The sequence below is a fragment of the Lingula anatina genome, chromosome 1 (assembly GCF_051362555.1).
Source record: "Lingula anatina isolate TDL-2025a chromosome 1, LinAna3.0, whole genome shotgun sequence".
Lineage (NCBI taxonomy): Eukaryota > Metazoa > Brachiopoda > Lingulata > Lingulida > Lingulidae > Lingula > Lingula anatina.
Genome location: NC_141767.1, coordinates 44468182 through 44481359, shown reverse-complemented (window position 1 = coordinate 44481359; position 13178 = coordinate 44468182). Strand labels below are relative to the sequence as shown.

The window sequence follows — 13178 nt, the reverse complement described above, 5'->3', positions numbered from 1 at the left end:
ATGACCTCCACTGATGGCTATACTCTGTTAAAATCTCTTAAGAGATTTTAACAAAAAAACAAACTTTTTAGAAAAAAACCAGGGACTAGCTTTGAATGTAAAAATGGCTTCATTAACCATTGGTAAGTATGGGAAAATTGTTGCTTACTCCAGGAAAATTCATTTTTTGGCCGAAACGAAGAGTTATTATCCCTTTAACTGTACTACCAGTGCGGCACTGGCAGTACACATGGTTTTAGTCCTGACATGTCTTGTCCACCAGCTCCACTGGGTCTGCCTGCTCCACGGGGTGTGTCCTCACATCACCGTTACCGCTTCCCCTCTTAGACTACAAGATTCTGTGTTCCCATCTCTTGTATGTAGGTCACATATAATCTCAACTCGAACCATGTAAATTTTGGGCTTTGTCAATGCACTGGTCTAGGTGTGGCACTTGTCACAATGTACCCTTGTCCAAAATTTGCAAAATTAAATGCTAAATATCTCCCAAACCAAAGGAAATATGGGAAAAATTACTATAGATGCCTGTCCAAAAGTCATGTGGAAATTTCAAATATGCTCTTGGATTGACCTTTGACCTTTATTTCAAGGTCAAACAGTCCATATTTTTGTAATAATTCTCTTTTTCTTTTGCAAAAAAATTATTTGTGCCAATTTTTTAAAACTATAGACATGGACTTAACCTTTAATATTATGGGCAGATGTTAAACTTGGGTCATCTTTCATCTTCTTAGGTTTGGGGTCAGTGGGTGTATTATCACGGGAGAAGCAGCCATTAGATGCCAAAACTGAAAACTCTCTCTAATTCTGGAACTGTTAACGTTAATGCTAGAGACCTCTTGTTTGTTGCATTTTGTAGATCAGCTTGCCAATTTGAATTCATGGTTTAGAAGCTACATATCATTTAGATGTGCAAGGCAGGCACTGGGCTTCATTTTTATTGTTTTATAATACAAACATTTTGTAATATTGATTTAAATATACCAGGATGATCAAGACATTAATTTCTAGATGGTACCAGACCAAAATTCTATTCAATGATTTTTTTTCAGACCATTTATGTAGAGACAATGTTATTCATATTAAATTCCAATATTCTTCACTGTCAGTTCTGTTTCCAATCAACCTTTATGAACATATGCCAATTGTATCTAGCTGCTAACTTTTGCCATAGGAAGGAAGTCATAATCCAGCCAGTACATATACTGTCTGCTGTTAGCTGGCTTTTATCTTCTTTTCAGTCTTCCCTAGCAGTCTGTTATGCAGTCAATTAGCAGTCCAGCCTCCATGGCAGTTTATTATATGGTTAAATACATTAGCTTGTTGAAAAAGACTTGTGTTCATTATCAGCCATTATGTGAGATGCAATAACACCTGTTCTCCATCTGGAAATGGTTTCATTTCAAAGAGCATTCAATTTTTTTCATACCAATAATTTTATTTAGAATAAAGTTAAATTTTATCAAAATTGTAATTGTTTTTTAAACATACATTATACATACATTCCCTTTTTCATATTTCATTATGTAAAGTCACAAAATGTGTTTTTTAAATCCTGAACACTGTTGGTTTATATTGTTGCCATCACTGTTTAACACATCTGTTGTTTTCTAATTGTTACTGCATGAGTAGCTCTCGCGCTAGGAGTAGTTTTCATGTTCTCACTCTAATCTTGTGAGCTATCTTTGGGTGTGATATGATGGCATGAGTGCACGAACAACCAGTTGATGGTTTGGTCACTGTAAAAGACCATTGTGGATGTTTTTGTCAGCTTAGGAAAGCTATAAGTACAAGTACCAGTACACGTATATTACAGTATATTTATATGTTTACGGTATACAGATATCAAGGTTCACAGTGTTCAGAAGAGGAATAAATATTGTTCAGTTTATTCAAGTTGTTTGTTAACAGCACAGCAGTAACACTAATATTGACAAAGTATATTTTTGTTTTTCATAAGATTTTTTACTGGTAGATTGGCTTTGTTTGATAAAAAAAGCAGGTTTCCTTCATAAATCAGCATGGTAAGATCATTTTACCATTATAGTTATTGTTTACTGTGTGCGTCAAGGTTAAAATGGAGCAATGGGAATGACTGTTTTCTGATAAGTGTCTGTATATTTGCTAACTTTGCTGTCTATTTTTTTTTAAATCTAGCTTTACAGTTATAACCATGTCACTGCATCAAATTTTCTTATGAACTAATAATAATATTATGCTAGATCCTGATTGCTTGAGTGTCTTGTTGCTAAAAAGGTTTTGGCACAGACTGTAGACTGTTAAAAATACTTACTATAAACAGGGAATTATATTGGATATAATTCCCTGCTATAAATTATGGCTGAATTTTGAAAAAAAAGTTATTTTCATGATACTGTACTTAGCAGAGCTTAGTTAATTGATTTAGAGTGAAGTACGTTTATGTTTTTCAAATCATGTGAATCTGTTATCTATTCTATTGGATGATGCCACGCATCTTTTCAAACAAGGATAACCAAAATAGTTATGAAAAATGGGGGGATGGGGGGGGGGGGGGCAGTGTCAAGTAAACTAAAGCCACTGGATATTTATGACATTCAGTAGATAAAGAAAAGAATATTTACAGACAAAAGGGAATGGGCATATCCTCATTTTTGTTTCACAAATGACACACTGCTTAATTACAAAGTTACTATTGGTTGCTATTGGTAACTAATGTTACTGTACATTTGCAAGTTTGGCTGCCTTTTTTTTAAAGGACACCAATAAGACACATCCAGTTTTCATAAGGTTTGTAATAAAAGTAACATTAAATTAGTTCATCGTTAATTTACATTGAATGCTTTTCAATGGATTTAGGAATTTGACCTCATCAGTCCTATAATTCTTTCTGCTTCCAGTTTTTTCCAAGAAGAATGATTATGGTTAGTGCTAAAGATGTATCATCCATCTGTGCTTTTAGAGCTGTTGATTCTAAAATGTTTTGTTGAGCAGTTTAATTCCAGGAATACTGTCAGCTGAGGGAGAAGAATCACCTGCTGATCTGTTTCTGAGTGTTTTTTTCACCATTGATGGTAAACCAGCCAGAAAAGGCAAGACTACAGCAATCCATTTGTCAACACCCACGCATGCTTGCGGATGCGGATGTATTGATTTAAGAATCCCCTCTTAACCTTCTGTGCACTGCACATGACAAAGGTTCTCTCTCTCTCTTAAATGTATTTCTTGATGAGTATTGTAGGCCAGTGTTGGCTTAATGATGTAATGATAAGACCAGTGCGTCACAATATAGTGTAACATAATGAATCTACACACTGTGCAAAAGAAAAAATAAAAATGGACAGCAAGGCAATTCAGACAGAGATTGAGTCATTTATATTTTTATAGAGATATAGTTAGTGTGTCTTGACATAAAGTGATCACCTGCATCTGTCGTTGCTGTCATTGTCATAGTCGCCATATGGGTTGCTGTGTACATTTTGTTTGTAATCACAATAAAGGAAAGACGTTACTCATTATTCTCAAACTTTCAGGAATGATTTAAAGGGCTAAAATAAAGTTTGAGTTTTTTATTTTTCCCCAATTTAGGTTTTCCATGTGTGACTTTGACTTGTCATGGGTCTGAAGCCTACTGCTAGTATCATTTTCTGAATGTCCACTGTGATAGTAGTACTAGTACATAATTAAAAACTAATGGTAATCACACTGTGATGTATAATGTAATATTGCATCAAAATTGACAAACGCCTATATTTGTGCTCTGTCATAGGAAACACAAAAAGAAAAATTGTGTGCACAAAAAGGAATATTGTTACTTATTATTCTCAAACTTGGGTGAATGATTCGTAGGAAACAGATACAGCTTGAGTTATAAAAAAAAACACCTGACTGTATTACTTTCCTTGAATTTATAACATTTTTGTTCATTTTTCATTTTTTTTTTCTATGGGTCACTCCTAGGCTTCTCAAAATACATAGTTTTGAAAAGAAATAATTTCCAAATGTACCTAAGGATGCATAATTCAGGGCTATTTCTGGCAATATGAAGAAAGAGATTTAAACCAAATGTATACAACAAAGATTTCACCATTTTGGTTCAGAATTGATATCAGTAAGTTTCATCTGCAAAGTGGTTATCTTTGTTCATAGTTAGAAGTTGTTTTTTCTTTTTTTTTTTTTTTGCCATTGTAGGGCAGGGCCCCATAACTCTAAAGCATCGCGTATTGCGAATAGCAATATCACATAGAGGCTACAATGTATTGTATGGGCGAGTTATGGAATCAAGACTGGCATGAGCTTATGCTGGGCAGAGCTAGCTCAACTATTGGTGAAGCTAATATTTCTGCTCTGAATTCAAAATTACTGCTGTGCTACTATTCTACTCAGTATTAACATACACACACACATGATGATAATTATAATCTTGGAGTCTTATTTTTTTACTCGGAATGAAACAACATTATCATCATTGAATCCGTCCTATTTGTTTGAATACATTTACCTGTAGATAGGTTTCATTCAATATTTCTCAGAATCCGAGACATTTTTGTATTAGTGAGAAATGAAGGCTTCAAAAATAGATTGAAAAAGGAAGCTCTAGTCTGTAAGTTCTTGATAAAAAAAAAATAACATGCCAAGTGTTTATGAAGAGTTTAATGCTTAAACTTGTCTTTTATTGGATTAGTTGTATTAGAGCTATATGTAGACAATTTTTATCTTTTTGATCTCTCTCTGTGGCATAAATGACAAACTAGCTAGGCCTTTTAGAGTAAAACTATCCTACAATTCCCACTACCACCCTCATATCACCATGTATGTGGAAGGAAGTCGGCTTCCCACAGGATGATTTAACTGGGAATTATAAATGGAGTGTCAAAACCAAATTGATTGGATTGACTGCTGGAAGGCCTTGGTATTTCCAGTATTATGTGACCTCGGGATCGGGGCAACCGCACAGTGTGAACACATAGAGGAGAAAACCGGATGAGCCTAGACCATTATTAAAACAGGTGTTTTGACAAAGAAGCTCATCAGATTGAGGAAATGAAATGGTGTTATTTATTTAAATACATGGCAGTGTGAAAACTATCGCTGTGAGCTAGTGTGTGTTAATGCACCATATATTTGGACATAGATGACGTGGCAAGAGACAGAAATTTGTTACAAGATATGATGTATGATTTGTCTTTTTTTTTCAGAAATATGATAACTGCTAAATTTTTGGGTATTGCTTCATAATTGCTACATTTATCTCACAGCAGAATTAACTAACCATATGTTTTTTTTTTTCTTAATTGCATTTTAGCTTTGCCAGTTTCTGTGTTGAAAGGAGTTCCTCCCATTTTCTGAACTGAGCACATTTGACATGAAGTCCCCGTAACCCTCTACCATGTCGCAGAAGAACAATGGAGGTAATGTATTTTGTTTCTTATATACTATGGAAAAGGTGCATCTTACGAAGAAACTTCAGTATTCTAAAAAATGTTTTTATTCTGCACAGCTATGTGACAGTACATAGCCAACTTTGCCTAGACTTGTCTTTATGGCTTGCATAGCATTTGAACCTTTCTAAAAGAATCTTTTTTACATGTGATGAAACATCATGGACATAGAGTACAATTAGTTAGGTAGTAAGTGATTATCACCATGATTCACACGTTTCTCATTATAAGACACATGCAGGAAGGTTGCTCTTAATGCAAGGTTCACGCAGTGCATTATGCATAATACTGCAGTCTAAAACTACAGTATTTCTGCTTGCATGATTTTGCAAAAAAAAAAAAAAAAAAAGAACTAACTTGCTGCTGTGTTTATTTATCAAGTTAATCTTTGTCTAGTGCAGATGATAAGAAATTTCAAATTTGTATCCAGAAAATCTTTCTTTTAATTTTATCCTAGAACAGTGGTTGCAATGCTAGCTAATGTATTAAGGTTAATTTACTTTTAGTGACAAAAGCATTTTTTTCTGATTAGAAATCTTAGTTTCCATTTTACTGCATCTTCAGAAATGCTATCTATTATTATTATTATTATTATTCCTGGATTGTGCTTAATTGGAGGGATATTTTATTTTATTTTATTTTTGCAGGTATTTTCTATGATCAAAAATGCAGTGATAGGTGATGGCACCAATCCTATCACTCAACACTTTGACATTGGCCGTCATGTGGCCAGCGCAGGACCAGAAATGGTGTGGAAGATCTATGATGCTGTGAGAAAAAGTGATCAAAAGGTATGAATGCTGGGTAACTTCGATGTAAATCTGATCTGTTCCTGGTACTGTACAAGTGTCAATGGTATCCAAGTAGATTTTAAAATGGTTGCCCTGTTCAGAGGGCAAATTAATTGAGATGAATTTTTTAAAACTAATGACAGACAATTGAAATTTTGTATTCTTAAAGTACAGTTATTTCCATTTCTAAGAGTATCAAATGGCTGTAATTCAGGAAGCCTCTGTGTTCATCTTTGACAAGAAGGTAGCAGACAAGCTTTATAAGCCTAAAAGGAAAGAAGCCGTTTCAGAAGTATTGCGTAAATGTGTCAAGAACTTGGAGCGTTTTCAGCATCCACAGATTTTACAGGTTTACCACCCTATTGAGGAGTGTTAGTAAGTATATTGCTACAAATATACACAGGCCCATATAAAGACAAATCAAAGTGAAAACGCATCATGGTCACTCTGAATTTCAACACCTGTTGGAAAGTCACCTAAAAACAACTTATGTGGCCATTTTTTTCTGGTTTTTCACTGCTGAGTACTTAGGCTGCTTATAGGCATGAGTTTCCAATAGACTATGAAACTGGTCAGATCAAAATCCAAATGAAGATGCAAATGTATTACATGAAACGTGTTAGAAAAACTTCATTATTTCAAGTTTCTCATCATAAACTAAGCAATCTTAAATTCTGGAATCTTTTTTTTCAGTGACAGTGTTGCTTTTGCTTCTGAACCAGTCTTGGCTAGTCTTGCAAATCTCCTTGGTAACCAAGAAAGGATGCCAACACCTATCCCACCTGAAATAAGGGTAAGTAGTAGCTTCTTTGTCTATACCTGTATTTACTTTTGCTCAGTGGAAACCTTTATGATTCACTGTTTTGTAGTCTAACCACAACCAATTTTACCACAGTGAAATAATAAAGAAACTAAAAGACTACATGGCAGGAATACTTAACTCCCCACCCTCCATTGTGCATAGTGCATTTCAAAATAACCCATCTTTGAATGCTATCATCTTATGGTGCAAGTTCTTTTCACTCTTTTACACTCTATATTTGTCACCGATTTGTCAAGTTCTGACTGGATGCACATGGGTTCTTATCCTTTTGGCAACTTGTATTGTCCACTTTTATCTATACCTATGTTGGCTTAAAGAATGATAGGTTTACCTGTGCAGATAACTACATAGTATACAGGGGCCTCTTCTCTCACTTCATCATAGGCTGGCTGCTCCTTGCTCAAAATTTAATTCAAACTTTGGGCAGCTATCAAAGTAGTCATGCAATTGGAAGCAGTGACAAAAAATAAGAGTAATCAATAAATCTGATGCCTTAGGTCACATGGAATATTGAACAGTATATGTAGGCATCTATGTAACTGTCCCTTTGCCTCCAAGTCAGTGTTTTTTTTCTTCATTGGAAAGGTGATTGAGTGGTTTTATTAAATTCATGTTTTGCTGTCTATTGCAAGTGCCTGGTATGCCTGGTAGGATGGCGTTACTCACACATTCTGTGATTGAACAGATTTGATCCCCTCTAGGCATTTCTATGTTTCCAGGAATTTGAACATAAATTACAATGAAAAACATCTCAAATGCCAAATGTGTTGACTGCAAAGATGCATGCTTCTGGTTTTTAAGTTGCCCTGAAAGTTGATATTACATATACCTCCCTAAGGAGGTTGGAAACTTCTGTTCTTTGTAACTGAATGTAGTTATTGACAGGTGTCTGGCTTTTGCAGAAATATTCATCTATCTCTTGCAATAAAGACAATAACTAGTACACACTGGTGGTACTAATAGTGCACTATAAACAATTGTTTGGAAATGAGGTTATTCTTATGAGACTTGGGCATGAACCAGAGAAGCAAGTATTTTATATCATCTGCTTTGACCATGCCCTTCAAATAATATTTTTAAAAACCATGAAAATAAATTTGATTATCATAATTTATTTAATTGATTGATTTCATTGTGATAAAATCAGGTTTGACAAAAACACATGCTACTGGTATCACAACTGATGTAATAGGGAGCATTCCCATTAACCAATGGTACTAGCTGGATCAATCTAACTCTGTCGGATTTTTGCTAAATTGCAATTAGTGTAAGTGGCTTAAATGTCTGGCACGCCTACTCAACACCCCCTAGTAACTCAAGGGGATGTGCCAGACAATTAGGCTGATTATACTGAAAGGAGAAGCCCCACAGAGTTAAATCGATCCAGCTGGTACAATGGGTTTATGGGAATGCAGTCTTGGATTGACTGCATGGCCAGGAGAGGCGGCAGTATAGGGCAGTATATGTTATCCCCATAAAGTAAGATCTTTTAAAGTACCCATAAGAGATTGACACAAAACTTTTGGTATTGAAGAAAAGGTCAACCCCTGTTCTTTTTTAAATACTTTGTGGACTTGGTTGCTGATCTATGAAATAATTGCCAGTGTCCATGGCATACCCCCCCCCCCACACACACACACACACATTTAATTAGCAACTATACCTATCTATATAAGATAGCCAGCAACTAAACTTTCAGTCAAAAAGTCTCAAAAGTCTCAAATAAAATTTTTGCAAAAATGTGATGTATTACAACTGTCAAATTGATAAATTTCATAAAGCACATGCTTAAATATGTGAAGTTGACAAGCTAATCATATTTTTTAGATATAATTATACTGGACATTTTCTGAAAATAAGATTATATTATAATCCACCATTGCAGAAATATTTACACACTTTTCAAAAGGAAGTCGTTATTATACTAGCATAATCATACAAATTCAAATTATGGTGTTTGTCAAATAAAAGTGTTAAGCAGGATTTGTCAAAGGTGCACCTATGCATGATAATTATAAGATAAAATAATGTAAAAATTCCTGATTTCATAGGCAATTAAAACTTAATGTCTAGCCTTAATATGCCCCATCTACCTTGTACTGGTAATACTGTCATAGCAAATACTGTCATGATAACTATTAAAACCAAAGATAAAGTAAATACAGTAATTAAAGTAAATTGATTCGAAGCAACAATCATCACTAGAAACTGGCAACAAACTAATTATAAGTGATGATTAATTGTGGTCTCCAAACAAAAATGAAGTAACATGAGTAAATGTTTATTTTAAGTTCATCACAACTTTAAATATAGAAAGCAGCAATGTATTTATTTTTATTTTTGGCAAAGCCTTAAGCCGTTATGTTGAATTACACCATTATACAAAATTAATCACTTCTTTATGAGCCATAATGGTTCTTATCCAAAATAATATAGATCCATCCCCAGCAAGACTGATAACAGTGTTTCAAAGTAATAAAGTCCCTTGATGATGTATGCATGGTCAACTGTGAAGAAGACTGGCTAACGGGAACCTAATTGTTTAAATTCATGAGATTCATATGCCAAGGACTCCATTTTATAGTATGTATAAATCACCCTTTGGCACAATTCTACGTTGTTGACAGTGCTTCAAACTGACACAACCCATTATGATCCTTATGAATAAGACTGAAAGCACATTAAATGGCTATTTTGTAAATCTGGTTTTGTACGGCCATGCTGTTGTCAGTGGAGACTTATAGAAATGGGAGAGAAATGTCTAGATGATAATGTCTGTTATTAACCATTATATCCTCCTCTGCAAGAAGCTTTGCATGGGAGAAATATATATAATTATAGTGTCTGTATTTCTCGTGACGAGCTAAACCTGACTTTTGAAAGGTTTCTTACAGTGAGTGACTAATATGCCCTACAAAGTGATAAGTGCTGTCTGGTTTTGTGTGTAATTTTGTACCTGCACTCATATTTCTTTATGAAAATACCCTGGTTTGTCCAAAGAAAGTCAGTCATGCAGATAATTTTCCCTTTCCTTACTACTTTTAGCACAATGGCTTAAGGCAAGAAAATTAAAAAATGAATATGCTGTTATGTTTAAATGACAATGATAGCTGTTCAGGGCCCCGTAACTCGAAAGCATCGCATATTGCGAATAGCGATATCACATAGAGGCTACAATGTATTAAATGGTGTGAGTATGAGCGAGTTATGGAATCGAGACGCTTGCTTTCAGTTGCAGTGCACGATGCTTTCGAGTTACGGGCCCAGGCAAGGGCATTATTATAGATTTTACACCAAAAATGCTGCTGTTATGTCATCAGCTGCAAATTCAGCCTAATGTATTTTTGATGTGACAACATTATCCCATAACACGGCTATGTTAATCCCACATTATTTAAGTGGAAAAGGGAATAAAATTCTAATGTACAGAACCCTGTTAAACCTGATCTGCTGTGGCTTGCTCATTTGCATGCATGCATATGATAAACACAGGTAGACAACATTTTTGTTTCAGGTTACGAAAGTAGCCTGCATTAAAGTTGGACTTCTTTGGCCTCACTGCAAATCAAAAATGGCACTGATTGGGAGCGCTGGTGACCAGCTTGCCCAATGATACATTATTGATCTGATAATGTACATTAATGTATGCGTCTAGTTGAAATAGCGTGCTTTACTTTAATTTTTCTTATATGGGTTTTATTTTACCCTCTGGGGTCCCTAACATGGATATGAAAGCAATTTAAAGACCTATTCATTGTCTGAAGAGGAATCCGTTAGGAGATGTACTGAGAACTCACTGTAATGTTCCATTTGAAAAGCTATTTGGCACGTGCTTAGCTCTTCAAACTATTGTAGTGAGGCGCCTTATATGGCAGAAAATGGGCAATTCTTCATAGCATTGCTGTGTTTGTCACTGCTTGGATGGTTTAATGGATATTATAAACATAACACAATTGATCAGAAATTGTCTACAGACGATCTTTGTTAGCTAATATAATAAAATTGTGATATTTCATTTGCAAGACTATATTTGGCTCTCACTGTTTGCACTTTTAAAAGTATTGGTTTTGCCATTCTTTGATAGGGCATGTGTGCCATAAAAACAAAGCCTGCATTCTCTTGTCCAATTTTTGGTTGCTCAAAACAAGTTAACCAATATCACTGGTAGTTTGGACAGCAAAAATATTATTTTTCAATAAATGCCAGATTTTGCATTTATGATGATAAATGTAATCATTTATATGATAGACTTAAAATTTCCTTTTGAACATATTTCCAGGATTTTGCCTTTCATGAAATGGAGATTAAGTATGGAATCTTACAAGTAAGTGTACATGTTTTCTGTCAATATGTGAGTGTGTGCATGAACAATAGTATAGACTAAAACAAATGCCTTCATTGATATTTGCAATTTTACTAATTGTGCTGTTATGTAAATATAATAGGGAAGAAGACGGTATTTGTTTCATAGTGGTCTCTTATGGTTGTGCAAAAATATTTGAATGGAATAATCCCACCCAGATGGCACTGCAGCAGAACTCAGCATGTGCAATTTTATCACATGAATCAAATGAGAATTGTGATGAAACCAAGGTGATTATATGATCTTAAGATAAGATGACTGAGTAACTTGTCAGGCTATTGTAATGTATAATCACTGTAATTTGATTTCTATCTCAATGGTTTCATATGCACTTCCAGGCCAAAAACCAATTGGGTTCCTTTGCATGTAGTTTGAAAGCATGTGGTTTAGGGGCATTGTCACCCTTTGCCCAAAACTCCTTATTTACTTCTTACATATGGTACATTCTTTTGGGTAATAGATAAATCTTCAGTGTTCATTGACTTAATTAATTAACATTTACACATATGTCATCTTATGGGTGACATCATAATTGCAATTTTGGGACAAAAACTGAAAAATAAGTTTCTCAAATGTCTCCTTTACCTGAGCACCCATGATCACTATTTCAGTGCCGATTTAATGATACCATTTAGTACTCCAAAACCCTGCCGACGATTTTTTTAGAAGTCTTGGTTAAGATTTTATCATTGATAAAGCAAAATAATGTCTTTATTTAATGAAAATCTGTAAATAAGGGCTCATAACTTCATAACAAAAACATTTAAACCAAAATGACAGCACAGGATTGAAGCCCATACACTCTTGGTCAACTCTACCAATTTTTGTGATAAAATCTTGTTAGGGATGAAGTTATTCCCCATACCGATTACTATCTCACTTTAAAATAGAAAGGTGTTAAATTGATTATTAAAGCTTTGAGTTGCTTATACTTATACATTGCAACAAGAAATATAAATGCCGATATTTCTTATTTTCGAGTTTTTAATTGTTTTAAATCAGTGCTAAAGTAGTTGTATTACTGAATAATTAGATGAAGGAAAAAATCTCATTTTGGGTATCTGGATGATTATAAAGGGTTACAATATCCTTGAACAAAAGACATTTAGTCCATGCTAGTCAAAAAAATGTCACAACAAAATAAAATTCTTTTATATCCACTGTCCTATGTGACATAAGTATAGCCATATATGTAATGCTGGAAAAGAAAGTCATGTTCTGTCATATACAACCTACGTTTACGTATTGCATGTATCAAATCAGTTTTATTGCTTGACAACATTTGATGGACCTCACATGATTACATGCAATCAACATGACGTACGTTATTTTAGTACAAAACGATTTTGTCATTTTTACGTTATTGAAACTCAATTTAATTTTATGAATTAAAGAATAAGAAATTGGTATAAAACACACTGTATGGAATACAAGACAACTGTTATTAAGTTCACATTTAAATATATATTCATTGCTTTTTATAAATATCAGTTCCTCTGTTTTCATGTGTTATAATATTATTGCTACCATGTTACAACGGAATAGATTTCTCTCTTTTTGTTTGTTCACAACCTTGGTCATAAAGACACTCATTTACACAGTCACTAATTTGTGTCTTTCAATAAAACAAATATGCAACCATACAAATCATTTCTTTTACATTCATATGTAAACACTTTTCACATTATCTGTCTGCTGCCTCTCTGACTGATAAGTACCATTTTTCTTGTCACTATTGTAGCTGTTATTTCCTCACACAGAACACTATGTGTCACATGTAC

The 13178-nt window shown here is 34.2% G+C and overlaps 1 protein-coding gene across 14 annotated transcripts in view; it reads left to right on the top strand.

The window, feature by feature from the left end:
• Positions 1 to 13178, top strand: part of LOC106168470 (SCY1-like protein 2) — a 58871-nt gene that overhangs the window by 24479 nt on the left and 21214 nt on the right. For 13 of the 14 annotated variants that reach the window (XM_024074261.2, XM_087002501.1, XM_024074264.2 and 10 more), the window contains 5 exons: positions 5285 to 5390; positions 6068 to 6211; positions 6426 to 6586; positions 6905 to 7004; positions 11314 to 11358. In XM_024074261.2, the coding sequence (XP_023930029.1) occupies positions 5385 to 5390; positions 6068 to 6211; positions 6426 to 6586; positions 6905 to 7004; positions 11314 to 11358 (456 nt within the window). In that variant the 5' untranslated portion in view covers positions 5285 to 5384. Of the gene's footprint in view, positions 1 to 5009; positions 5154 to 5284; positions 5391 to 6067; positions 6212 to 6425; positions 6587 to 6904; positions 7005 to 11313; positions 11359 to 13178 lie in introns of those variants that run through there. The other variant, XM_024074268.2, reaches the window with a different exon arrangement.